This window comes from Trachymyrmex cornetzi, unplaced genomic scaffold, assembly GCF_001594075.2.
Source record: "Trachymyrmex cornetzi isolate Tcor2-1 unplaced genomic scaffold, Tcor1.1 scaffold16, whole genome shotgun sequence".
NCBI classification, from domain to species: domain Eukaryota; kingdom Metazoa; phylum Arthropoda; class Insecta; order Hymenoptera; family Formicidae; genus Trachymyrmex; species Trachymyrmex cornetzi.
Genome location: NW_017296201.1, coordinates 3,627,549 through 3,654,694, shown reverse-complemented (window position 1 = coordinate 3,654,694; position 27,146 = coordinate 3,627,549). Strand labels below are relative to the sequence as shown.

The window sequence follows — 27,146 nt, the reverse complement described above, 5'->3', positions numbered from 1 at the left end:
ATATAATATTATATAATTATATATAAAATATTTTTTCATATTATAAATATTACTTTTAATTTCTTACTAAATCGCTATATACATATAGAACACCAATCATGGAAAAATTTTACAACAGTTGCTTTTTTTGCTGAACGCCTATCAAGTCCGCTGATATAATGATAGCCGATTAAGTTAATGTCTGACTTTAATCAGAATTACTCTAATTGCATTATAACCGATATATGCGTTTTTTCATAGACGTATACAACGCATTTCATGTCAAATTTCGGGCAAATAAAAATATGAAACACGTGTCTCTGATTTTTATCTGTAGAATATGTTAGCAAATTAAAAAAAAAATTAAAAATGATGATATTTCAAAGGTGCCCGTGGTTAATCGACGTGGAATGCCTTATACTTAAAAAATTGTAATGATAACTCTCATGTATTCATTGTTTCTACCAATGTTCATTTTTCTATTATTATTTTTTATCTTTTCCTAGTTCTAAGTCTAAAAAAAAAATAAAAATGATAATTAAGTTAAACTGGAATTAAAGTTAATCTTATACATTAATACAATAATGGACTGAGATTACAAGTCCACAATACTCCTGATCTATTCGCACTTTTCCGATGTAATAATTTATAATATAGCTTTTATATTTGCAAACTTGATTGAATGTTTTTACTACACATGTAAAACATTTTTTATGCATGAATACGTAAAACGTGTATAAATATTCATATTAAACATGTATAATCACATACGAAATATGTCCATACATAATCATAATATCTCTCTTTCTTTTGTAAAATTACTTTTTAGTGTATACATAATTTTATATATAATTATAATTATACATATATAAAATTATGCATAATTGTGTATGAGCAATTTTTTTTACATTTTTCCAAACTTGTTTTTTTTTTTTTTTCTAAAACGAACAATGCGAAAATTATCCCTTTAATTAATCTTTATGTTTTCACATTACTATTATTATTTCTATTATTACACTATAAAAAGTAATTTTATACAAAAGAAAGAGGGATGTGAATATAATATAGACATATATATGACTATACATGTTTATAAATAATTATGTATGTTTATACATATTTATATACATATTCTTGCATGAAAAATTTTTTGCCGAGTATAATGTCTTATTAAATATTTTCATAGCATTTACTACACATTTACAATAAATACGGAGAATATAAATATTTCATAATATTTATAATAATATAAATATTATTTATGATCTGTGCAATCTAATAGACCACAAAAATATTTATAAAATATTTAAAATAAGTCTTATAAATATTTATAAATATTTTGTAAATATTTCATATAAATATTGTACTGTCTGGGTAGTTTATCTTGATTAGATAGATAGTCACCCTACGCATATAATGCGATTGATCAATCGATAAATTAAAAAACTCGTGTCCGTGATATACAGATAAATTATAAGTAGGTGTCGTAAAATCAAATCGCAAAATATATATAATTTTATATAAGAGGGAATGTATTGTGCTTGTATTTCTTATTGTTTTCTAATATCATGTGATTGTATCTAAGTAGCTTGCCTGAAAAAAAGACTTTTGCATCACTTTGTATTCTTTTTATATAACAAAAGAAACAAAGTTTTCTACGACATTGTGCGTTCCGAAACTCATCTTTGAAAGAACATACATTTAACTCCCGTCCGCAGGTACATATATATATATATATGTATATATAAAACTGTTGATATACGACAGCTTGATGTTTATTGATATCGTAGATTATAGCTTCGTCAGTGTGATGAATTATAAAATTAAGTTTTTAATATGACGTAATGACCGTGATTCCAATGATTTTAATTTAAAATAATGATATTACAATGCATCACGAAGATGAGGTTGGCGTGTCACTTTGTGGAACAACTTGAGAAAATTAGGATTTACACCGATTGATTGCCTGTGCAATCATAAAAAACGGTTTAATGATAAGCAGTAATTAATCTTGACGGAAATAATTTTGGAATTTAAATGAATGCTAATTGTACCGGATGTATGTTTATATATATGTAGAATGATTTAGATAAACTAAAAAGATCCTTGATATCGTAATAATGAGTATACGAGTGCTTCCTGCAAATATATGAACATCTCGATCGTTCTACAAATTACCTTTGTGTCTTGCGTCTTCTTTTTATATTGGTCTAAACATGTTTTCAATCGTGTACAACTTGTGGTCAATGGTGGAAGATGTTATAGGTAACATTTTGAAAATTAGTCTTGATATACCTTGCTATTAGAATTACATAGTGCTATACTAACGATTACCTATTATTATACCCATTATGATAACTTAAATAAATTGCTCTCTTAACAATTCCGTTATGTATTATTATATATATATTAAAAAAAATAAATTTAATAAGATATTGCATGTTTAGATGCTTCTTGTTTGCATAAGTAGAGATTTTTTTTGTAACTTCTATATTAAAGGAAGAATGTATTATGATTGAAGGATGCAGTTTAATGGTTGTTAAAAAATGTACTTCGTATTATTTTCAGTTCAGTACATTGACTTGGACTTTACATTATGGCTGACATGGCTCTTAATGCCACTACTCATAACATTTCTACTCCCGCTTGTAATTGCGTTGCTATTGTATTTAACTGCCTTAATGTTGTACATCTATAAGTTACACAGGTTTGAAAGTATAACTTGTCTATATCATAAACAAACATACATATTGACACAATATAATTTATTAATATTAACTGTAACAAACATCATATTTGTATAAATCCAGTTACTAGAATGAAATAATTCATTTTTAGAAGCGACATGTGAAGCGTAATAGCTTTTAACATATATCTCTTTAATGTATTCTCTTTTGACAAAATCGTTTGTGTTTGTAACAATTTCCTTGTTTATATACATATACATAAAAGAAATATTTTCTTTTAGGGTTAGATTGAGAAATGCTTATGGTACTGCTGCATGGCGAGACACAGCTGTTCATATGGCCGCAGCTATCTGGGATGCACATGGTTGGATTTGGCATGGTAGGTTCCAGTTTAATAATCTGTCTATAAGACTAGGTATTAGAATGCATTTAAATTAAACTACATAAATTTTTAGTAGCTTTATTCATTAATATAAATATTTATTAATATAAATAATACATGTTTAACAGGATATGAAATTGTGGGTTTAGAGAATATTCCACAAGATAAACCAGTATTATTTATATATTATCATGGAGCTCTCCCAGTCGATATGTATTATTTCACATCGAAAGTATTTCTATATAATTCAAAGCTAATCCGTCTAGTAGTAGACCGATTTCTCTTCAAGATCCCTGGATGGTCCATATTTGCTGACATTCTGAAAATTATACCTGGTACAATTCAGTCGTGTTCTGCTATTTTAAAAGAAGGGAACATGCTTGCTATTGCTCCAGGTGGTGTATATGAAGCGTTATTTGGAGATTCCTATTATGAACTTATGTGGCAGAAAAGAATGGGCTTTGCAAAGGTTGCTTTAGATGCAAAAGTGGTACGTTTTCTTCAAAAATTTTGTACTATTTTATTTGTGGTTTCTATTATAACAGTTGCTTCTCATTATTAGAGTATAATTCCACTCTTTACAAAAAATCTCAGAGAATCATTTAGAGCAGTAAGTTGGGGAAGAAGAATATGGCTGAAAATATATGCCAAGACAAAGCTTCCTCTTGTACCGATCTATGGTGGCTTTCCAGTAAAATTAGTAACATATGTAGGCAAGCCTATTCCCTATGATGGAAATCTTACACCCGAAGAATTACAGACGAAGGTAAATAAAGTTACGAAGGAGCGTAAAACAAGTATACATTCTAGGTAACATCATTCAAAAATATTTTACAACATACTTTCAGGTTGCTGATAGTCTTACAGATTTAATAAGAAAACATCAGAAAGTACCTGGTAACATTACACGGGCTTTAATAGAAAGAATACGTAATGTAGAAAAACATAAGGATTAATTAACAACCGTTTTGATGTACTTAACATTCAGAGAACAATACTTTTAGAACTTATTTTAATTTGATTAAACACTTTTTAGGTGGAAGCATTAAAAAAAAGTATGTAATAAAAATGTTTTATTATCGGTAAACGTTTTTATTATTCATACAATATATATAATATTTATTTATATATATTTTACATATTTGTACTTAAATATATTTGATTTTTATGAAAAATTAATTTATAAATATTAAAAATTCTTTACAAAAATGTACACAATTTAACACAAGCGAATGCCATGTAATATAAGAAAAATAATTATATTATTATTATTAGTATGTTGAATATGAAAACGTATAAATGTGATTATTTAATGATTATGTCCTTTTCTGTGTTCTGTTATCTCCTATGTTTTTTAGTTTATTAAAATTGTATATATTACAAATTAATTTTGTAGGGAAAAAGATATACAGAAAAGGATTGCGATAAAAATGATAAATTTAATCTTAATAAAAGAAATATATAATATATATAAATTGCTTATTGTTATCCCTTTTTTTTGTTATATATGTTTCATATTATGAGCAGCCATATAAGGAATACTTCTAACTGTTCAGCAGACGTATAAAGAGTTTATAAAAATAATTATATAAATATAAGTGTATCTCCGTGTAAAACTTTATTCGTTAAGGATAATACTTATGCAAATAGTTTATGCAAATTACAAGAAACGATCGAGCATAACTTTATTGCGTAACTTTATTTGTTAAGAATAATGTTCATGCAAGCAGAACGTGTAAGTGCGTTATATATATATGGTAAAGTTTTGATTATCCTAAGGGCCTGCGCACAATAGAGGAACAAGAATTAGATATTAAGATTTCAACCTATCAGAAACCGTGTATTCCGATGTAATCAGTTTCTGATAGGTTAAAATCTTAATATCTAATTCCTGTTCCTCTATTGTGCTCAGGCCCTAAGGGTAAATTAATATATATCTTCCTTAATTACTATTTTATCAAAAAAATATACTGATTTGTACATAAATAAAGTAAAATTCTTGTTAATTTATCTTTAAAATAGCCAAAAGACTCAACTATCTCGTCGGTGCTATTATTAAAAAATTCTACTTTTTGAATATGGTAGTCAATTTCGAATATTCCACCATGTTCAATCTGAAAACTTGTAATTTACGTCACGTGTGCTTAGCATATTTATTAGGTCTGTTCTTTTTGTCTAAACTTTTGCACCAGTTCATCTTTCTTCTTTTTCCTCCAGTTGCGGGATTCTCTAAACATTTTATCGACAATTGTCGCTATCGTTAATTAGCGACAACCAATGAGTGCCGCGCTTTCTTCCAAGATTGTCCTGCCATTGGCTGTCGCTTGTTAACAATAGGTCTGTTCTTGTTGGTTGAACTTTTGCACTAGTTCATCTTTCTTCCTTTTCTCTGCAGCAAGTGCAAAAGTTCAGCCAAAAAGAACAGACCTAATAGCGACAATTAGAGTATAAAAAGAATTGCTGGATTCACACTGCATCCAATTAGCATCGTACGATGCTCTGCAACCAATCAGAAAACAGGATTCCGATGATACGAAACAAAATCCATGTGTTAAGCTGGAAACACAATAGACACAGGCAATAGGCACAGGCAACAGAGATTAACGAGCCGTCCAATCAGAGCTTTGGGGTATAAGTTCGATATTATATTCCAGAGCTCTGATTGGACGGCTCGTTATTCCCTGTTGCCTGTGCCTATTGCCTGTGCTATTGTGTTTCCAGCTTTATGTAAGAGTCTATGCTGCGACCAATACTCTTTGCTTTATGTATCATCTTATCTTTGTTTAAAATTGGGAGAGCAACAAGAATAAAACGATATGCGGGAGGATGGGGTGATGTTTCCGATGCAGTTTTGCAAAGCTGCTTTTTCTGCTGAGCTACGTTCAGGACCACTTTCACCATCGTCGGTTTATTTATAGCGTTTTCGGCCCGATCGGGTTTGCATCAACCTTGATTGAATTAATCTTTTCTATTGGTTGACGTCACACACTCTACCAATAGAAGAGTACAAAACGCCATTGAGCCAACCCAGGTTGGTGCAAACTCGGCCGGGCCGAAAACGCAATTAATTAGCCTAGTAACTGTAATGAAATAGAAAGAGATAAAAATAGTTCTATCTCTCTCTCTCTCTCTCTCTCTCTCTCTCTCTCTCTCTCTCTATTTCGTTACAGTTATTAGGCTGGTTAAGTTAATTGAGCCTGGTGAAAGTGGCCCTCAGGACCTTTTTCACCAACTCTGATTAACTTAATCGGTCGATTTGTCCATCGGAATTGACCAATCTCATTTGTCATTTTGTTTGACGATAGATGCGATTGGTCAATTCCGAAGGACTAATCGACCGATTAAGTTAATCGGTATTGGTGAAAGAGGCCCCCAGAATCGTTGTCCGGATGCACTCAGATGTCATTTTATTTTTGTTCACGAATGTTAAACAAGGATAAAAGAACATCTGGATGTACCCAGATGACAATTCTGAACGCAGCCAATGGTTGCGTTCAGTAGAGAAAGCAGCTTTACAACTGTTGTAAAATTCTTTAATATGATTGGTTTTGCCCTTAGTTCCTCATTGGATCTAAATGTATAAACCACTCATATTCAAGAATTTTACAACGCAGTTGCAAAACTGCTTTTTCTGTTGAACGCAGCCATTAGGTGCATTCAGTACTACGACCGCTCACTGAGCGCTCAGTAAGCCTTGTATCTGTTTGGTCTATATTTTTCGATCTAACGGAATATGCCAATCAAATTCAAGAGCTCACTGAGCGCTCAGTGAGCGGTTGTAGTACTGATGCACCCATTCTTGACCATTTTCGATAGCATCGCACCACGTGATCCCGCGTCCCTAATTATCGACGAATCATGACGAGGGCGCAAGTTTTCGCAAGTTTCCGTACTAAAAAGACTGTGCACCCAACGGCGGACGCTTGCGCTGTGTCGTTCCTCTTCGTTCCCCCGTGAAAGTACGGTTCTTTCACTCGCTACTGCCACAAAGTGAGCAAACTTTCCTCTTCTTCGTGTGACGGCGTCGTACGCAGTCGTACGTTCCATAAAAGTGTTATTTCTTGCGTCTGCAGACCGTTTTCGTTCCATCGCGTTACCGTTCGCAACGGTGAGGTGGATCGTTAGGACAGCCGGTGATTGAACCAGCACCAACAACGTTAACTAGATTCCTCAACCCGTCCCAATAACTTCATGCACCAACATGAGTGACTACTCAGCGGTCGCTCCGCCTCAGAACTTCAGCCAAAGCACCGCGTTCGCGGCGGCACTCCAACGCGCCAAGCAGGTAATTACGATTCCGCGATGGACACGTCGACGACGGTGGACGGCACGGCGCCGTGTTAGCCGTGTGCGTCTACACGCGAGTTGAGCGTCACTTCCTCGAATCCTCGCGGCAATTCGCGGCCGTTCCGACGCGACTGTTACCTCTCGAATTACTTTATTTTATACACAGTGAACCGATTTGGGAAAATTTCTACGATATACAAGCCTGGCTAGATTGATCCATATTTATAAATCTCTTAATATCAGAATAGAATTTGTTTATGATATTTCGTTCAGTTTTCTCTTTTTTTTTTTTATAGTGATAACCAATTTGGCTCGTCTGAGGATATTATAATGTTTGTATAATATAATATTTGTAAATATTTCATTTAACTGAAATATTTATACAGAAGTATATAATAATTCAGTTTAGAAAGTAAAGCATTCTATTCTAAGTTTATATCTTTGATTAATCTTTCCAGATTGCCGCAAAGATAAATCCCGGTGGTGCTCAAAATAATCAGGATTCCAAGTTAAAACGTCCTCTTGAAGATAGTTCAGGTAATACATGTATTTAAAAATATATTGATCTCTTCTATAGATTTTTATTAGTAAAAGTTAACAAATCATTTTTTAGATTTGTGTATATTCTGTATTAACATTGCGTTATGTTTCGTATTTTTAGAGCCAGAAGCAAAGAAAATGGCATCGTTAGTAGCAGATCCTTTAATAGGTATTCGTGGAGGACCTGCAGGTAATTCCATTGGAGATTCAAGTGGTCAAGGAGCCAGACCGCCTTCTTCCAATCCATTATGTAGTATGTGCAATGAAGATATTAGAGTTCCAGACAAAATGGTTGGTTTAAGTAAGTAAAATTATGGAAGAAATTACTGGTATTCTATGTATGAATATTCTATAATATGTTACATTAAATCTGCTTTTATTTAAGAACCTGCTGTGTTATGATATCCTCAGTTTATTATTTATTGTGACATTATATGATAATATTATCATATAAATTTAATAGCTTAAGTATTATTATTGTCTTAACATTAATCTAAAAACTTGTTGCATTTTAGAATAGTTATGTGTATTGTTTTTGTTGTATTGATTGGTTCTTTTATACTTGTAATTGAAATGTAATAATAAGAGCATTAAATATATAATTACGTTTAAGTAATAATAATATATTTACAGTAATTGGCAGAGGTGGAGAACAGATAACAAGATTGCAAACCGAAACAGGATGTAAGATTCAAATGGCACCAGAAAGCGGTGGGCTACCTGAGCGTGTTTGTACGCTAACTGGTTCACGAGAAGCTGTCAAGTAACTTGTTTTCCCTTCTTATTTCGTTAATTTTATAACTATTTTGTATGCAATGCAATACCATGACTTTATATCACGATGAATGATAAGAATTTACCACACAATGAATGATAATGAATTTACTTTTGTCTGTTGACTTTTTTGAATGCAATTACTACTGTATTTTATTGAAATGGGACATGATTGTCAGTTCAAGTTCTATGTTTATAGATTCTGGGTTGTAAAAAATACTTTTCTGTCAAAATTAATTGTAAATCAGCCAAGCAAATCTGCTATCCTCCTTAAATTTATATAGGGACATTTTACATTCTAATTTATTTAAGTGTAAATGTTTTCACCACACTCCCATCTTGTCACTCCCCAAAAATGACTGAAAAATCGTTTTACATCAAACTGCGATGTTATGACAATGTATAAATATTGCACAATGCTTTATGATCCTATTATTAGACAGCGTAATTGAGATATAATTTTAATAACAGCTTGTGTATGTCAGTATATTTTATATACGCTACAATTTCATCCTAACATGCATTTTACAAATGTAAGACATATGCTTTCGCATATTGAAATTATGAAATGTTTTACAGAATCTTTATTTAGCTCCTGGATGCCAATAGCGGGTTCAATACTTGACTTTCTATAAGCTTCAGAATTTCTGACCATTGAAAATTGATTAATAAGTTGACCTTTTAATTTAATAATTTTGTATTTACTAATAGTTTTTTGCTTTTAATAGGATATGGAGAGAGAAAAAGGAAGGAAGGAGGATAGGATATGCATGGGGACGTGTTAATCACAACATGAAGAAAATTTTATTTATTTATTTGAAAGTGTTTAAACCTATATATGGCATTTTAATACCTATATATGGCATTTTGATATAAAATCTTTGAAACCTTTTATTATACCTTTTGAAGATATTGGTCATTAGAAAAGAGAACTATACATTACAAATGTGATATATAATTTTGATCCGCAATAGATATTAGTGCATATTTATGTGTTGCAAACAAATTTTATTGTTGTTGATTAAATCTTTTGACACATGTAAAACAGTTTAGTTGAAAAAATATTGTACTTTGGTTTTTTATGTGTTTCAGTCGAGCAAAGGAGCTTGTGTTATCAATAGTAAATCAAAGAAGCAGAAGTGAGGGAATCGGTGAAATGAATATGAGTGGTAACGGTGGTGGCGGTATGATGGGACATCCAGGATTTGTTGAGATAATGATTCCAGGTCCTAAAGTCGGTTTGATAATCGGCAAAGGAGGAGAAACCATAAAACAGCTTCAAGAAAAATCAGGAGCTAAAATGGTTGTTATTCAGGAAGGGCCATCTCAAGAACAAGAAAAGCCTTTAAGGTAAAATACACAAACGTTTTTTCTGCATATACAGACAATCATATCCCTTTTAACTTGATCTATCAGGGCAATATGGCATAATTATTTAAAGCTGATATCTTCTTTCTGTAGAATAACAGGAGATCCTCAAAAAGTTGAATATGCAAAGCAATTAGTCTATGAATTAATAGCTGAAAAAGAAATACAAATGTTTCATAGAGGAGGAAGAGGTGCTACTGAAAGAACAGGAAATTATTCTAATGATACTGGTTTTAATCATGGTCCTGCAAATAGTGATGGAGTAGAGGTTAATAATAATTTTTATTATATTACAAGCTAATGTAATTAAAAATGTTTGTTGGCTGAGAATTTAACTGTAGAGAGGAAAAGAAATTGAGAGATGTATCTTTTTATTCTTAAAATTTATAAAATCATCATATAATATAGGTACTTGTTCCAAGAGCCGCAGTTGGTGTCGTTATTGGTAAAGGCGGAGATATGATAAAAAAGATACAAGCGGAAAGCGGAGCTAAAGTTCAGTTCCAACAAGGAAGAGAAGAGGGCCCTGGCGATAGAAAATGTTTATTGTCAGGGAAGCATCAAGCCGTTGAACAGGCTCGTCAACGAATTCAGGAATTGATTGATAGTGTCATGGTAAATAAATTTTATATATTTGTTAGAATGCATGAATTTGTTAGAATGCATATGTTCACATACAAGCTAATAGCATAACATTATAATCGATTCTCCTCATCTTTTAAGTACAGGATATATTATTCTTTATTTTTAGAGGAGAGATGATGGTAGAAATAATATGGGAGGCAGAGGCGGCGGCGGCGGCGGCGGCGGCCCGAGAGGTAATGGTTTTGGCGGCAATCGTAATCCAAATGAATACGGAACCTGGGATAGACGACAAGGCGGTCCAATGCAAGATAAAATTGAAACAACGTTTACCGTTCCTTCTTCCAAATGTGGCATTATAATTGGCAAAGGTTTATTTTATTCACTATATGTGTTAATTATAGTTATATATGCATTATTGAAATCTTCAATCTTATAGATTTAAAATCTTGATTATTTTATTCTGAATTACATTTAATAAATGTAATATATGTGATGTTCTCTCTTCTTACATTATCGTGCATTGTAATTTTTATTCTAGGTGGTGAGACTATCAAACAGATAAATCAACAGACAGGAGCACATTGTGAATTAGATAGAAGGAATCAAAGTAATGAGAATGAAAAGATTTTCATTATTCGAGGAAATCCTGAACAAGTCGAGCACGCAAAGAGAATATTTAGCGAAAAGCTGGGCATGGTACGTTTAGTTATACGTTTAATTACACATATACGATTATCTCTTGATGTAAGATATTTTGTTGGGTAATATTTATTTTTTATTTTTAGGGTCCAGCTGGTTCTTCATATACTGCAGCACAAGGAGCAGTGGGATACAATCCAAATTGGAATACAGGATATCAAGCATGGCCAAATCAACCACAATCCACTGATGGAAGTATGTATGGTTTTATGATTCCTTATAGCATGCAAGGAGGTAAGTGTTACATCTATTACGCGATACATTTACTCTTACAGACAATCCTAATCAAGCTCCTGTACAAGTCAATCCACAGACTGGTCAACCTGACTATAGCGCTCAATGGGCGGAGTATTATCGGTCATTAGGCATGCATAGAGAAGCAGATATGATTGAACAACAAGCAAAACAAGGAAAGCAAGATCATAATCAGCAAGGAGGTAAACATGTTTACAATGTTATGTCGTAAAGAAAATCTTTATTGACAGATGTAGCATAATTTTTTGCCCAAATTCTACCAAAGATTAAAATATTCTCTAAAATATTAAAATATTCTTAAATACAATGTTATTAAAATATTTTAGGTAATTCACAAAACCAATCTAATCCAACAACAACGGGCACCCCTGGGCCAAATCAACAGCCGCAACAACAGGCGCAGCAGCAACAGCAGGCAGGTGCCGCACAAAATGGCGGTCAAGCCGATTATAGCGTGCAATGGGCAGAATATTACAGAAGCATCGGTAAAATAAAAGAAGCAGAAGCGATAGAAGCTCAAATGAAGGCGGGCAAGGTATTTTCCTTAAAATATAATATTCATTGTTGTATTTTAATATGTTGTATTTTTTTATATTGTATGTTATATCATATGTAATATTATTGCAGCTCGGAATGCAAGGAAACCAAATGGCCCAGCAACAAATGCAGACTCTTCAGGGACAATCGGCTGGTCCACCAGGTACTACGCCTAATGCATTCCCTCAAGCTTACGGAAGTTATCCAACGATGAACGCTGGTTCTGCGCCAACTGGTTATTACGCAGCGAATACTGGATCCAATTCTCAACCACAGACGGGACAGCAAAACCCATCTTTTCCAACAGGATATCAGAATTATCCATACACACAGTCCACTTCTGAGAATTAAACTTCCATTTGAAAGAAAGGCAAGCTGTAAGTAAACCTTAATACGATATATATATATATATATACATATACAATAGGCGTTTAGAAAATTGTATGAAGCATACAGTTTTAACGATTATTATAGATCAAGTTCATTATTACAATTTAGTATATTCATCTTTATTTGACAAATAGTTTTGTAAAAAAAACTTTATTTCATACAGTAGATAAAAATCCAATAACTTGTTTAATAGTGCTAACTGTTAAATGAAAAACTAACAAATAATGATTATTGTTAAAGTTCATATAATTTTCTAAATGCTCTTGTTGTTATATTAAACTGATATAAATTTGAGTATTTTATTACATATTGATAAATATATAAATCCAACATCAAGAAGTCATAATTTTTATTTTGTTTGTATGCAGTCCATTACCCTATTTGAAAATTTGATTATTTAATAGTTACTCTCTTAATGATTAAATTATTTATTTATCTTCAGTTATATATTATTTTGATACTCATCTTTATATTGGCTTGATATTCCGACATACTATAAATCAATGGTGTAAGAATAAGGAAATGTTATCTACTGATATTCATTGAACCTCTTTCAGGGAATTTGAATTAAACTTTTGCAAAACATAAAATCTATGATAATTTCATGGTTCATATGATGATTTGAATAACGATATATTTTACACCTTTGAAATAAAATCTGTTTCTTGTGTACATGGATCATCTCTTTTTACTATAATTATTTGTTTATTTCAGATAGTTTTCAGATAGCTTTCCATCCGGATGCGGTTAATACCTGCTATATCTCCATATATACTTTTATCATAACTAGTTGACTGCTTCATAATCTTCATATATCTTTGAGAATGTCATGAGAATCGATTATATTCTGTTTATACTATAAAACGTCTTGTGTTTTTTATATATATACACGTACATATATATATATATATATATATACTATAGGATATCCATCGTTCTAAGTTTAAGTAAAAAGTATCGAGCAAGAGAAGTTGATTGAAATTAATATTATAAATAGTATCAATATGATATCTGTGTTTTACTTATCATATTGTATGTATTTTTGTTCCATAACATGTATTATTGTAATATAAGTTAAAGCTGGCAGGTGAAGCAGCGGGTCAGAAAGTGGAACGAGGGATCGACATCTGTACCATTTTATTGCCATCCTCTCTTTCTCTCTTTCTCTATCTATCTATCTATTTATCTATCTATCATCTATCTATCTATCTCTTATTCTCTCTTTCATTAAACTTGTTAAACTATATCCTTAGAAAAATGCGTTGTTATGAACGATATATTACTATAATAGATTATTACATATATCTTGATAAGACACTTATTTACCTGAAACACTCGTGTTTTATTATAACTATAAACCTCTTGACTCTCTCTCTATACGAAATGCTATAATTGATACAGCTGCCATGTGTTTCATTACTCATGAAAGTTCTTCTACTATGTATACGAAAGATGCATAATATGACATTTATATATGCATATGTTCTATTGCACTTGTGTTAAATACAATGTTACTTTGGTTTTTCGTTTGCTTTCTCGTGAAACACCAATACTATTTTTAGATATTTGGAGCAGCCAATTAGAGAGGTTTACCCGTCCTACAATATGTCATGGCATGGGACATCTACAGTTTAAAATGTTTCATTCAGCATTAATCTACATGTATACAAAGGAATCAGGACCTGCGAACCAGAGATTAATCGGACGGGATATACATAACTTATAATATGGAATATAATTTACTAACAATATTCTAAATGTTACTTAGCCAGTATTACATGTGCTTTTATACGATATACATAACGAAGTATATTGGCTTTTCATTTCTGATAATTAAGTATCAAAAGACTTAACTAGTCATATGTAAAATATTTCAAATTTTTGTATATCTTTTTATTACGTGTTTCAACTAATTTATATAAATATAAACGGATACAGAATATATCCATTTAGGTCGGAAGTTTTTTGTCCGATCTATAAATTTTTTGGTAAATTTGATCGGCAAAAATTTTATCAGATACAATTTCTTTGAATAGTCTTTATTTTTCATATTAAATGAGATAAAGTTTACAAATAAGATTGTAATGAAGTAAAATTGATTTACCATTAATAAAAGATTCATTTTATTTTAACGCAATCTTAATTAGAAACTTTATTCCATTATATGTAATATATCAATGTGCTTCCTTACTAATGCAATTATTGTACTTTTTGATTTTGTCTTTAATATTTCTCGTCTATAATATGCAATGTTTGAAACAATGTGTATAAAATAATACATTAACTATACTGATTAAAAAGAGATAAAATTTGAAATATATCTAATATTCAATAATCTTTCTAGATATATTCATAACTAGTAAAGTATCTATAATAAACTTTAAAACACATATCTATATACTCTCATTTTTTCGGTAAAAAAGAAAGTTAATGAAAATCTTAGTATTTTGTTACAATAATTTGATTACGTTACAATTGAAAGTTAGGTAGGAATGATAAATATTTACATATTATTATTTTCATTAGCTTAACGCAATATGAAATTACAAACTGTTTTAAAAAATCAATTTATGTCTTCAACTACAGTTTGATTGTAATGTTAAAAAATTACACATTTTTAAAAAATATGATATTCCATACAAAATTAATATGTTTATGTTTATACTATTTCAAGAAATACGAATTACTTTTAGAAGATAATTTGAAAAAATTTGTCATTTCTTAAGATAAAAAGGATATTATTTCAAAATTAATATAAATTTATATAAATTTATATAAATTTACATAAATTTATATAAATTTACGTAAATTTACATAAATTTATATTTGGCTTTGTTACTTATGTGTTTGATGTAACATAGGAAGTATGTATCTAGACATGTAGTAATACTTTTTTTATGTTAGTATTTATATATATCTTCCACGCATTAATATTTGTTAATAAAACAATTTATGTTTTCATTTGGTACATTTTGTGGCATTATTTCAATTATATTTATAATTTAATTAAAAGATATTTATAATATATATAAATTTATTATATTACTTGAAAAATGTTTTGAATAAGGCATCAAACGAAAAATATATATAATAATTATATGATTTTTTTACATTATTTAGACATTACATTTTTATTTTATAAATATAATGCATAGTCGAGTAATTTTCGTAAATATTTCTTCTATCACAATATGAAAATTTTTTGTTGTAAATTTTATGCATTATTTCATAATATTTTTAATATTACTTGCACAGATATTAATTATTAAATAAAATTAGAATGGTAAAATATAATGTAATAAGACATGTATTATAAGTAAAAAAAAACAGGAACTTTACTCATGGATCATATGTTAGGTTTAATTATGTTCGAGGGATTATTTATGTACAAGTTTTAAATATCTTATACGAAATCTGTTTATTGCGATTATAATATAGAAAATATGATAGAATATAAATAGGGCGATTGTTCGCTCCATATACATTACTGGCAAGTATTTTAATCAATTATATTGTCAAACCTCTAGTATCGGTATTTACAACCTCGTGAATTATGTTTTTGTTTTATTATAATAGCACAATAATATTTCTGTCTTTTTTTTTATGTATACTATAAATTTCTTTTATCAGTTAAAATATTCTTCTGTTATATTTTATACTTTGTGCACATAATTAATTAACATTGGCGAATGTTTCAGGGACAGGCGCAACAGAAAACTTTCCAGTTTCTCTAATCAAGAGAAGCAAATAGCAAATATGTACGAAAAATTTTCACTTATAAATATTTCTGTAAAATACTAAACCGAGAGTAGAGTTTACTATAGGTAGTACAGTGCACATTTCATATAAGGATTGTAAAATACACATGTGCACAAAATATTCATAATAAAAAGAACAACGACACATATAAGCTAATATTACTCATTCGTTGTTTAAATATGAAATGTATAATTAAAGATAATTAAAGCATCTCAATTTATGGCTGTAGGATAGATTGATACATAATGATATATGATTGATTATTCAATAACAGAATGTCTTCAATGATATGAAACGGCGGCTTAATGTAACGAAATTCTTTATTTGTGCATGAAGGATTATTGTATAACGTTCTTTCATTTGAGCATAATTAATTCGTAATACTTAAACATTATTACACGATACAGTGGTAAACATTTTACAAGATTGCATTTTCGTCCATATATAAACATTATTTGCCAGCAAATAATACACGATCAAATATTGGCGTTAAACATTTTTTTCCTAAGCCTTTTACTAAGGAGCACAATTTAATAATTATAATCTTTATATTACTGGGGGTGGTCCGTACAAGGGATTTAATTGTTGCGTGCAGCGTATAAACGTCGCTCGTCGTGGTAATTCGCGCAAACGTTGAGCTCCTATATAAGTGCAGGCGGATCTTAAGCCGCCCAGTATATCCAGCACAGTGTTTTCGACTAAACCCTTGTAAGGCACTTCAACAGTTTTCCCTTCCGAAGATCTACGCATTGAAATAAGGACGGACGATTTTCCATTAATTACCTCAACGCACATACTTGTTTGTAGCGCTATAACTTGTTGCAGTCTCACCTGTAGTCTGCAACACCACCAGCGTGCTTCATCATGGCTGTATTGGAGGACATTCCATAAAAAAGTTTGAACGTCTTTCCATTCTTTTCTATAACTTCGCCCCCACATTCATCGTGACCTGCAAATATTCCGCCTGCCATGACAAAGTCTGCGCCACCACTGAACGCTTTCGCTAAATCTCCAGGGCAGGTACATCCACCGTCCTGAACAATAAACATCGATCAGTAAACATAAACATAAATAAAAGCGAGACCTTTCAACGATTATTTATGCCATTTGTGATACAGAATATAGTAAAATATTTACAGCAATAATGTGGCCTTTCAATCCATGCGCCGCATCCGCGCATTCAATTACGGCGCTCAATTGTGGATAACCAACACCGGTTTTCATCCGCGTTGTACACACGGAACCTGGACCAATTCCTACTTTAATTATGTCCGCTCCTGAGAGTATCAGTTCTTCCACCATTTCTCCTGTTACAACATTTCCTGCCTGTAGTGGCAGCAATTAATCTTTTTGTTTAAATATAAAATATGCATTGGCGTTTAAATAATTGAGCCTATACAGGGTGTCCTAAATTAAATGGCCAAACATAGGCCTGTTCTTTTTGGCTGAACTTTTGCACCAGTTCATCTTTCTTCTTCTTTCCTCCTAAAGAGATAAGGAAGAAAGATGAACTGGTGCAAAAGTTCAGCTAAAAAGAACAGGCCTTATAAGTATGTGTAGGGGATAAATAAATTAAGAGGAAAAGTTCGTTAGAGATGTGCTCGTTTTTGCTTCGTTTTGAAAAAAAAAAGACAATACGTAGTTTTCATTTTTGTACCTATTTGTTAGTTATTAATTCATACTTATTTATTCACGTTGTTACTTATTTAATGCAGATATAGTCTAAAATGTTGACCTTTTGCAGCAATGCACGCTTTGCATTTTGTACGAACAGCTAGCTCGTGTTGCCAAACATTGATTTAGTCAACATAATGACTTGCTGATCCGGCACTCTTGCTTGGAAATCGACATGCGTATTTTCGTACTGCCTCTGAAGCATTATCGCTGAAATTGTACACGGAAACAATAATATTCCGTTTCGAAAACAATATTTTGAAAATTACGATTTGTCTTTTTTTGCGATTTTCTTCAAAACGAAGCAAAAATAAACATATTCTTAAAGGTCTATTAGTTCATACCGATTTCCTATCGCTCCCGAAGTTTGGCAATTTAAATTTGAGACATCATGTACATAAGGATAATGAGATATTAAATTATACTTACAATTATAGTGTGATTCGGATATCGCGCTCTTACTTTTCTCACATACTCTACAAAATGCTGTGAATATCCGTTTGCAACATCTAAACATATGAATGATAATTCCGGCACAACTTCCAAAATGCTTGAAAGCCGTTCATAATCTTCTTTTGCTGTCCCTGAAGTTGCTGCTACATTCTTTGCGCAATCAGGATTTAACGCGATAAAGTCTTTCCATTCGTCTGCGGTATAATATTTATGAACCGTAGTAAAAAGACCATGCTAAAAGAATGTGCACAATAAGTAGGGCGATCCATTATACGTATATTCAAACTATTTGCATGGTCTCATGAATATATTAATAATGTTATATGTACAAGTTTTTAATTATATTTATTTAACGTATGCAAATATATGTATGCAGATATATGTATATGCAGATATACGTGTAGGTAGAAAGGGTCTATTGAAAAATTTTAAAATTTAAATCCGGTGAAAAATTTTTCAATTTATTCCGAAATGGATTGTTAAGTTATGTTACCTTTGAAAGAGCTTTTGCCATTTCAAACGTTCCAATTGTGTCCATATTAGAAGCCATCACGGGAATTCCTCTGTATGTTTGTTTAGAATTGCGAAATGTGATTTCTCTGAAAAGGTCTACCTGAAATAACAGTCAGAAGATCAGAGATTTTTATTTAAAAAATTAATTTATTTTTATATATAACAATACAAAGATTTTAGAAACAAGATATTTAGGTATCAAAGAACAGCATATTTAACTCGCACACATACACATAATTTTATGTATAACTGATATCTTTATACACCTATATAAAGATATATGAAAACAATACAAACTATTTTATTAATACTGGCATAGGACAAATATATATGTATCCAATAAATAAAATTAAAAGATTTAATATAACGTAATACATGCGAAAAAAAAAAAATTATATTAATAATCTCATTATAATAAAAAGTTAAAAAAAATACAATAATTTTTGTTAATTTGCAATTTATGTTAATTTTCTCATAAAAATATGCAGGATGCAGGGTCAGTCGACGTAAATTTAAACAGTGAAATCAATCCGGAGTACAGGAAGTAGCAAGAATTAAATCAATAGAGAAAATTTACGACTGCGGGACTATAAATTCGGGAGCTTTGACTCGAAGCGATCGTGTGGACGTTAATTCTGCAGGACGCATAATTCGGCCGACGACCGACGGCGGCCTGTAATTTATTATACACGCGCGCACGCACGTACACGCGTGCAATTCGAACGATCGAATTTAAAATCAAACATATTCGTTTCCGAAAATATACTCGGCGGATATATACGACTTGCGATATTGCGCAATGAATGTTTTTTTTTTTTTCCTCAACTCTCTTCTTTCGCCGAAGACGCGTGCAATTATTCTCGACGCGATACGAAGAACGCGATTCTGACTTATATGTATACCAAATTATATAAAGACGGCGATACTTACGTCCGATCGGCTTTTCAGCGTGCTCCGCTTCGGGCGCAGCAGCACATCTTTAAAGTCCAACTTTATGTCATTTATTATATTAGGCATTGCGGCGGTGCGGAATCACCCTCGGCGATCTTTAAACAGAAGACTATTCGACCTCGCTCACTGATTGCCACGTACCGAGAAGTGAGAACACCGGACTGGGGAGAACGGAAAACCTGTGATTACGGACGTTCTTCTACTGGCTGGTAGTCTGGTACTACACCCAGGCATGGCACATTTGCGCCGTTCGTGCGAGGAAGACAGCTACTTTTATCCCTCTCTCTCTCTCTCTCTCTTCCCCCTTTATCGAACCAGGGCGGTGCGGTCTGCGGGCGCTCTGAGAGTCGTGATTACTTATTCTGCAATATATACTCAGAGGGTGTGTATGTGTGTATTGGAAAAGGAATGTGTTAAAAAGTCAAAGGGTATCGCCGGACGTCCGCTTGTCAAAATTTATTGGAGGCTCATATTTTGATAATTTTTCTTAAATATCTACAAATTTAGTTAGATAGTTCTGAAAATTAATTTGTTAGATCATCAAAATATCATGTAAGAATTTCAACCATGATGAGGAATGTTGCAAAAATTTTTGCAACATTCCTCATCATGGTTGAAATTCTTACGTTTTGATATTCTGGTGACCAATTTAAGCGTCCTACATAAGTATTTTGATAATTCGATAGAATTATTTTCAGATATATATCTAGCTAAAGTTTTAGTTATTTTTTTTTCCGTGTAACGAAAATAATTCGTCACAGAGGAATCCCGCCGTGCTTCAAAAAATGCACATCATGAAACATTAATTATGCGTTAATCAAAGGCATAGAGAATGGACTGCGCGACTTTGTATCTAAGTAGTGTATCAAATGTGGTCGACAATAGTGAGAGAGAGGGACCGTGGGAGACGGCCAATCTCCCTCTCATTCTCTCTTCCATTATACCATTGAATGGAAAGAGATAGAAATGACCGTCTGCCATGGTCCCTCTCTCTCATCCCTATCGACCATTTTGACACGGATCGCGTAGTCCATTCTCTGTCTTTGGCGTTAATCCCGAACATTTCCGGCGAGATTTATGAACCGTCGATTTCTATCGAGTTGCTACTTTATGGAAATCGCGATGCAGCTGAAAGGTCAGCGTTCAATCCGGATTTTTATCACTCTGGATAAACGCCAGCCGATGGTCGCATTGCGCAAAATCCTGATCTTTGCGATGGCTCGAAAGATCGTAAAGCCGTCCCTGGGGACATAAACGTGTGTGTATGCACGTTTAATGTGCTAATACTGCAGATAACTTATCAGAAGGTCTAGACGACAACACACAACATCTAGAAAATTGAGCAGGCTGAATCTTTAAGTAAAATACTTATTAGGTGTTAAACTTAATTCTTGCCGTCTCCAAAATCGATTTGTTTCGAAGGGAAGATGAATGAATACCTTAATTAAAGTAATTTCCTCCATTTTCTATTTTATTACTAATTAATAATACTTTGATTAAGGTATTTCCCTTCGAAACAAATCAATTTTGGAGACCGAAAACGGCAGGAATTAAGTTTAACACCTAATACTTAAACGGTCACTTTAAAATATTTGATTTTTACATTATTATTAAATTTTAATTTTAATTGTCATTAAAGTTTCACCAAAAATTTTATTTGGCAAAACGTTCTCAAATCTATTAAAAATTATTTAAATCCAATAAACGTCAACTAATAATAATAACATCAATATTATGTATAATTATTTCATATTCAATGAAATGGATAAATAATATATGTATTTATTTATCCGAAAGTCCTATCCCTTTAATATTGTATTAAATAATGTATGTTACGTACATGTGTTGTATTACATTTATATTGTGAAATGCGAAATTATAACATTGATATTATGTTACTATTGGTGTTTACTGAGAAATTCTCTGAATTAATTTAATATACTGAATTAATTATATAATTCAACAATTTTTCGTGCATATCGCATATTTTTATGCTACTATTATTGGATATTAATTGTACCAATATAAGAACGATAGTTAAAGTCTATTAAAATGTCAAAGAGATGGACGGTTCCCATTTTGTATTCTAATCAACAGTTAATTTTAAATCAATCAAAGACAATAGATTCGAACTGAAGCAATATAGTTCCTTATGAATATTTTTAAAAAAGTCTGAAGTGTGACGTGTATTAAAGTGCAACGTATTTAAAGAGTTACATGTATTTTAAGAGAGTGTTGGCCGCAAAAGTATTTTAATATATATTTAAATGTATTTTAATATATATTTATACGTTATTCAAAAATATGATATTATACAAACAGAAAAAAAATAATATAAAATTATTTTATTATATGTGTAACATAAAAATCACTTCTGTATGCCAGAAATAAGTATATCTACGTGAGTTCGTCATGTAAAATACACAACAAATAAATTTATGTTAACTAATTTATCAATTGGAAATTCTTCGTTTATAGGTCAAAGGATTAGAGATTGTTATGATATGATAACAAACCATATTTTCGTCAGATTTTCTTATATTTAATTCTGCAATGTTCTTTTCTAATTTTATAACGTTGTACATAATTTACGAATCAGTGACACAAAAAAAATGTATATAGTTAATAGATTATTTTTACATATTTGTTACATTTATATATATATATATATATACACATATATATACATCTATATATATATGAACACATACTGAATCCACATTACTTTTTTCTAGATCTACAATATACACAGTAATGATTGATGTATTAAAGTTTAAACAAATGGCACTATACTATAATGGAATGATATAATTTGAAATACATTGATTTAACTATCGCACGTAATTTTATGGAAATTAGAAATTGATGAGAGGTCAGAACCAAACTAAGCGTAACGTAGCCAGACTTTAACAATTGTACTCCATTAATAAAATTGTATCTTTAAAAACTTAAACTGAATCTATTTTTTTAATTAAAAGACAGTACGTTAAAATAATTCTTATGATGCGCTCATGTGCATTAAGTACAAGAAACTTTTATATAGCGAATCATATGAATTCTATTAAATTAAATTAAATTGAATTAAATTGGTATTTTAATATACAATTTATAACACATGCAATTTTTGTTAAAAATAGCAGTACTTAGAAGGCACTGAAAATAAAGATTGATGAGACCTCAATTTGTCGGCAGTTACGCGGGGCAGTGTAACGAAAGAGAGAAGAGAAGTTCATTGTTTACATGTTTTTGAATTCACCAGAACCATTAGCGTTGAGCATAAGTATGTTAGGATTTTCCTTCTCGAAGGCAGTCGCGTCTCTACCTCCGGGTCTTTCTTCCTGTCCCCATTCTCCTAGAGTTCCACGCATCACGTCTGGCTGTTCCTTCAGTTTTTGCTCCTCCTTCTATGAGATTACTAACGGTTTATGGTCAAACGCAAACGCATTGACAAATTGTTTTTCAAGATTTTCAAGATTTATTTGATTTAAATTAATCAGCCTTCATTCATAATATTTATGACAAATGCAGAGTCTATGGGCATTTTTGCCAATATTGAAACATGGATGATAATTTTTATCCAAGTATATTTATTAGACATTGCAGAGATAATTTTCATTTCAAATAGCTAAATGTTCATGATAAATTTTGTGATCAATACTAATTGATACGAAAACTTGGCACATGAAAAAGGTCATATATCGATTAAAACGTTATTCAACATTATTGTTTTTCACAAACCTGTTTATCTTCCTGCGCAAACTTATCAAACATGTTCGCATAAAGTTTCTTCTCTTTAGCTAATTGCTTCTTAATAAGAGAATTACAGATTAAAATTTGTTTAGACGCGGCCGTATTTTTCGGCTGTACTTCTAGAACCTTCTGGAAATCATTAATAGCGATTTCAGGCGATGAGAGCCCAAGATGCGCTTGTCCTCTTCTGAATAGAGCCTTTTCATTCTGCGAATCCACTTCTAAAGCTTTAGTACACTCGTCTCTAGCCAAAACGTTTTCATTGGTTTTCAGGTAACATAAAGCGAGGTTTAAGTGAGCCGCTATTACGAGATTATCTCTCTCCTTTTTGAGAATTAAATCATCCTCGAAAGTCGATGCATCATTTAAGTATTTGAAAACTTTCTGGTATACTTTAATGGCTACATTGATTTTATCGGACGTCAAGTACTTCGTTCCTTTTTCTTTCTGCATCTTTGCTTGTTCTATCTTTTCTGGTGATTTCATTGACCATATGCTTGCCTCCTGTTAAATAATATTTAGTAATTTAGAAATTTACAGAATTAGAAACAAACATTCAGCTCCAATAATCACAATTACCTTCTCGAAGTTCTGCAATTCTACTTCATATTCTACGTCCGCATTCGGTGGAATATTAAATTCTGGATTTCCTTGTTCCTTAAATGCATATTTGCTTTTAATTAGCAGTCTAGATTTCTCACTCTTCAAGAAGCGCTGCAATGGTATTTCTACACCGTCTATAATTCCTGCAACTTCTCCTTCTCCAAGAACAAATTCTATATCTCTATCTTCAAATACTTGACCATTGTATTTTCCAGTCAAGTGTACTAAGGATATATAAAGAATTTATTAGATAAAGAATACACACATAGCACATCATATTTTATACTGTTAGATCGTGATACTAACTTTTTACAGTACTACCTTCCTCTGGATGAGCATAGCCTTGGCCGGCAACAATTTGAAATCTCTCAATACTTTTATCTTTATTCGGAGATAAATCTTCTCCGGACCAATCAAGCAATTCAATCTAGAAAAACATTAGAATATGTTACATATTAGAATATGATTGTTAACTTCTCTGATTAATTAGTAATATATATTACATATATACAGATTTTAATAAATATTTACATACAATATATATATTAAAATATTTCTAATTCATATGCATATAATCATATTAAAAAATCTTATAACAATTCTGAAAAACTGCTTTTTTTAAACACATGATTAATACATTATGTAAAACATTCTAGTATTGTAGTTTATTTTAACACTAAAAGTACCAAATGATTATTATTGATTGTTTCTATTTTTTAAGTTAATATTATATTTTTTATGTAAAAGATATTAAAAATGTTTTGACTTTTTAATAATTATGTTATACTGATGAAATATTTGGTTTTTGACTTACTAATTTTCTTTACCTTTGTAATAATTTATTTGCTTTTAATAAATAAGAACATAGATCTTTCTAATTATATCAACAGTGTCAATTGATATTTACTCACTTCAAACTTTAACGTAGCATCATCTGGAATCAACGGTGGATTACCATTCTTGCCATAGGCATAATCCGGAGCACAGGTCAGCATAGCGATCTCGCCCTTCTTCATGGTAGCAACACCAATGTCCCATCCTTTGATGACACTGCTACTTCCGAGATTAAATTTGAACGGCCTATCCTTGTCTCTGCTGGAGTCAAACTTCGTGCCATCCAGCAGAGTACCAGTGTAGTGGACCTTTACTCTACAACCATTCGTAGGAGTCAAATCTCCTTCTCCTTCCTTGATGATTTCCTTTAATACGCCGCGGTCCTGTGCGGGAGACAAATCTACTTCGGCCATTCTCTGTGAGCGAAAGAGACAAAAGGATTATTAAACCAAAAGGCTTTTTCTACAATGTCTACGATGCGATGATACAGCATTAATGACCTAACCGAGTCTGGCCGAGTCTGGCGCTGTTGTGTTGAGAATCGTTCCACGCCGAACTTTCTCGAAATGTTAATGCACGAATATTAATGACGAGAGGAAATGACTCTGCAAGATGCGCGCGTGTTTGCGGATTAATTATGTGTGACAATATTAAAATCAAGAATACGTACGATTTGCGAAAATGAGGTGCGTTCAGATATACGCAGTGGAGAATCTCGTTTAAACTGAGCAATCTTCCAACAGTTCCAACCACTTCCAACACGCGTGCCGGCTGATTCGAAATAATCGTGTGGTCGACTCAGGTCGACTCTTCAATCGTACACCGGCGCAAATCGATATCATGGAATTTACTAGAAAACTTGATGCCGTACATTCTTCCGACGGTCGATATTCTTCCCGATTCGCATTACCAGATTTCTTCGCCGGCCGTTTGTGAACGAGGTAAAATTTGCAGTAATATTTACTGATTGATTTCTACATTACCGATTGCCGCTTTAAAAGATTTCTACATTATCAATGCAATGGAAGATTTTCTGTGCATCATCGAGCCCGCTCATTTTTACTCCCGACTGCTGCCAACCTTCTTACTAACTTTATTGTTTGTATACATGGGCGTAGCCGAGATTTTGTTTATATAGGGCTAAATAGAATTGTGACCTTTGGGGAAGGTCCGTAATCGAGTAGTATAGGTTATTGGACGTACAATTTTGTTTTATATTATTTTTTAAAATTAATTACTGACAGATAAATCACAAAGTGTGTTACATATATTCAATTTATTAATGCACTTTATTTTTCTCTGAAAATTATCAACTGAATTTTCCAACTAGAAAAGCTTAAATTTATAACATTAGCTGTCTCTGATTCTCAGAAAATCTTTCCATAACTTTCACCTCCAATTCTTTCTTCTTTTCTAAAATTAATTTCTTGTGAATACTCATTAAGTATAGTTCGTTTAAGCGGTTTTAATTATTTTTATTCTTTAAAATCTGGGGGAGGACGGCCTCTCAGTCTCACGTTGGCTACGCCAATGTTTATATTTATAAAAGAAAATCGTTAGATCTGTCCGCGCTGCTTGCACTTTCTGCACTTAGCATCTTCTCTTTCTCTTCAACGCCCGAATATGTATATAATTTATCTCATTTTAAATGCAAACATTTTTAGGAATTTCAAGCAATGTAAACAGATCCAACGGCTGTATTCAGCAAAAACAACAGCTTTACAAAAGCTATAAGATTCTTTAATATAATCTTGCCCTTCATTCAACACTGAATTTGAATGTATATATAATATCATATTAAACAAATTTGAGTTTTCTCCGCTGAACACAATCATTTATTAATTTGATAATATAATGCCTTTATTTGTACAGTAACGATATTTAATTCAATATTCCTCTTTGTTATCGACATATTTTATTTCGGCCATTAAAATCTGTGTTGATCGTCAGCAGAAGGAACCAAAATAAAATCTCGTTATATACATACTGTAAATTATTGATTACATAATTGGTTTTTTTTGATCGCACTTTCCGATTCCCGAAATCGCTGTGATAAGCGTCTCCTGGAAATCTGCGCGATTATGCGGAAAAATCGACTTTGATCAACTTGGAAATCTATTTCGGCG

The 27,146-nt window shown here is 31.6% G+C and overlaps 4 protein-coding genes across 12 annotated transcripts; 2 read left to right on the top strand and 2 right to left on the bottom strand.

Moving 5' to 3' along the window:
* The first annotated feature begins 1,722 nt into the window (after positions 1-1,722).
* Positions 1,723-4,086, top strand: LOC108758785 (transmembrane protein 68). 2 transcript variants are annotated; one of them, XM_018503898.1, is made up of 6 exons: positions 1,723-2,244; positions 2,548-2,686; positions 2,948-3,045; positions 3,177-3,538; positions 3,611-3,814; positions 3,897-4,086. In XM_018503898.1, exons 1-6 carry the CDS (start codon positions 2,196-2,198, stop codon positions 4,002-4,004), a joined length of 960 nt encoding a protein of 319 aa, XP_018359400.1. In that variant the 5' UTR covers positions 1,723-2,195; the 3' UTR covers positions 4,005-4,086. The 2 variants fall into 2 exon arrangements, with proteins under 2 accessions (XP_018359400.1, XP_018359401.1); XM_018503899.1 differs by lacking the exon at positions 2,548-2,686.
* A 2,870-nt stretch (positions 4,087-6,956) lies between these two features.
* On the top strand, positions 6,957-16,385 carry Psi (P-element somatic inhibitor). 5 transcript variants are annotated; one of them, XM_018503894.1, is made up of 14 exons: positions 6,957-7,038; positions 7,122-7,333; positions 7,794-7,872; positions 7,997-8,176; positions 8,509-8,638; positions 9,742-9,999; positions 10,111-10,285; positions 10,426-10,632; positions 10,769-10,970; positions 11,141-11,298; positions 11,388-11,496; positions 11,577-11,738; positions 11,883-12,091; positions 12,184-12,444. In XM_018503894.1, the coding sequence occupies exons 2-14, from the start codon at positions 7,250-7,252 to the stop codon at positions 12,442-12,444; spliced, it is 2,214 nt and encodes a 737-aa protein (XP_018359396.1). In that variant the 5' UTR covers positions 6,957-7,038; positions 7,122-7,249. The 5 variants fall into 5 exon arrangements, with proteins under 5 accessions (XP_018359396.1, XP_018359397.1, XP_018359393.1 ...); XM_018503895.1 differs by lacking the exon at positions 6,957-7,038 and adding an exon at positions 16,182-16,385 and having other exon boundaries at positions 7,250-7,333; positions 12,184-12,470; XM_018503891.1 differs by lacking the exon at positions 6,957-7,038 and adding an exon at positions 14,046-14,265 and having other exon boundaries at positions 7,250-7,333; positions 12,184-12,470.
* Positions 16,386-16,466: 81 nt separating this feature from the next.
* On the bottom strand, positions 16,467-19,899 carry LOC108758784 (GMP reductase 1). Its single transcript, XM_018503897.1, has 6 exons — positions 19,813-19,899; positions 18,863-18,982; positions 18,346-18,603; positions 17,380-17,568; positions 17,074-17,276; positions 16,467-16,984 (listed from the first exon to the last, which is right to left on the bottom strand). Exons 1-6 carry the CDS (start codon positions 19,897-19,899, stop codon positions 16,789-16,791), a joined length of 1,053 nt encoding a protein of 350 aa, XP_018359399.1. The 3' UTR covers positions 16,467-16,788.
* A 2,640-nt stretch (positions 19,900-22,539) lies between these two features.
* Positions 22,540-25,902, bottom strand: Fkbp59 (FK506-binding protein 59kD). Of its 4 annotated transcripts, none has more exons than XM_018504047.1 (6): positions 25,691-25,902; positions 25,098-25,436; positions 24,493-24,613; positions 24,163-24,410; positions 23,572-24,087; positions 22,540-23,237 (listed from the first exon to the last, which is right to left on the bottom strand). In XM_018504047.1, the coding sequence occupies exons 2-6, from the start codon at positions 25,431-25,433 to the stop codon at positions 23,070-23,072; spliced, it is 1,389 nt and encodes a 462-aa protein (XP_018359549.1). In that variant the 5' UTR covers positions 25,434-25,436; positions 25,691-25,902; the 3' UTR covers positions 22,540-23,069. The 4 variants fall into 4 exon arrangements, with proteins under 4 accessions (XP_018359549.1, XP_018359550.1, XP_018359551.1 ...); XM_018504048.1 differs by lacking the exon at positions 25,691-25,902 and adding an exon at positions 25,521-25,659; XM_018504049.1 differs by lacking the exon at positions 25,691-25,902 and adding an exon at positions 25,526-25,659.
* Positions 25,903-27,146: the final 1,244 nt, after the last annotated feature.

Coding starts and splice junctions, on each gene's coding strand:
- LOC108758785 (XM_018503898.1), top strand. CDS start 2,196: ATGTTTTCAATCGTGTACAACTTGTGGTCAATGGTGGAAGATGTTATA. Junction 2,245..2,547: donor AATGGTGGAAGATGTTATAG/GTAACATTTTGA, acceptor TATTATTTTCAG/TTCAGTACATTGACTTGGAC. Junction 3,815..3,896: donor CCGAAGAATTACAGACGAAG/GTAAATAAAGTT, acceptor ACATACTTTCAG/GTTGCTGATAGTCTTACAGA.
- Psi (XM_018503895.1), top strand. CDS start 7,250: ATGAGTGACTACTCAGCGGTCGCTCCGCCTCAGAACTTCAGCCAAAGC. Junction 8,639..9,741: donor GGTTCACGAGAAGCTGTCAA/GTAACTTGTTTT, acceptor TATGTGTTTCAG/TCGAGCAAAGGAGCTTGTGT. Junction 11,497..11,576: donor ACCACAATCCACTGATGGAA/GTATGTATGGTT, acceptor TTACTCTTACAG/ACAATCCTAATCAAGCTCCT.
- Fkbp59 (XM_018504047.1), bottom strand. CDS start 25,433: ATGGCCGAAGTAGATTTGTCTCCCGCACAGGACCGCGGCGTATTAAAG. Junction 24,088..24,162: donor AATTGCAGAACTTCGAGAAG/GTAATTGTGATT, acceptor ATTATTTAACAG/GAGGCAAGCATATGGTCAAT. Junction 23,238..23,571: donor TTGCGCAGGAAGATAAACAG/GTTTGTGAAAAA, acceptor GTAATCTCATAG/AAGGAGGAGCAAAAACTGAA.
- LOC108758784 (XM_018503897.1), bottom strand. CDS start 19,899: ATGCCTAATATAATAAATGACATAAAGTTGGACTTTAAAGATGTGCTG. Junction 18,604..18,862: donor TGGCAAAAGCTCTTTCAAAG/GTAACATAACTT, acceptor ACATTCTTTTAG/CATGGTCTTTTTACTACGGT. Junction 17,277..17,379: donor TGAAAGGCCACATTATTGCT/GTAAATATTTTA, acceptor TTTATTGTTCAG/GACGGTGGATGTACCTGCCC.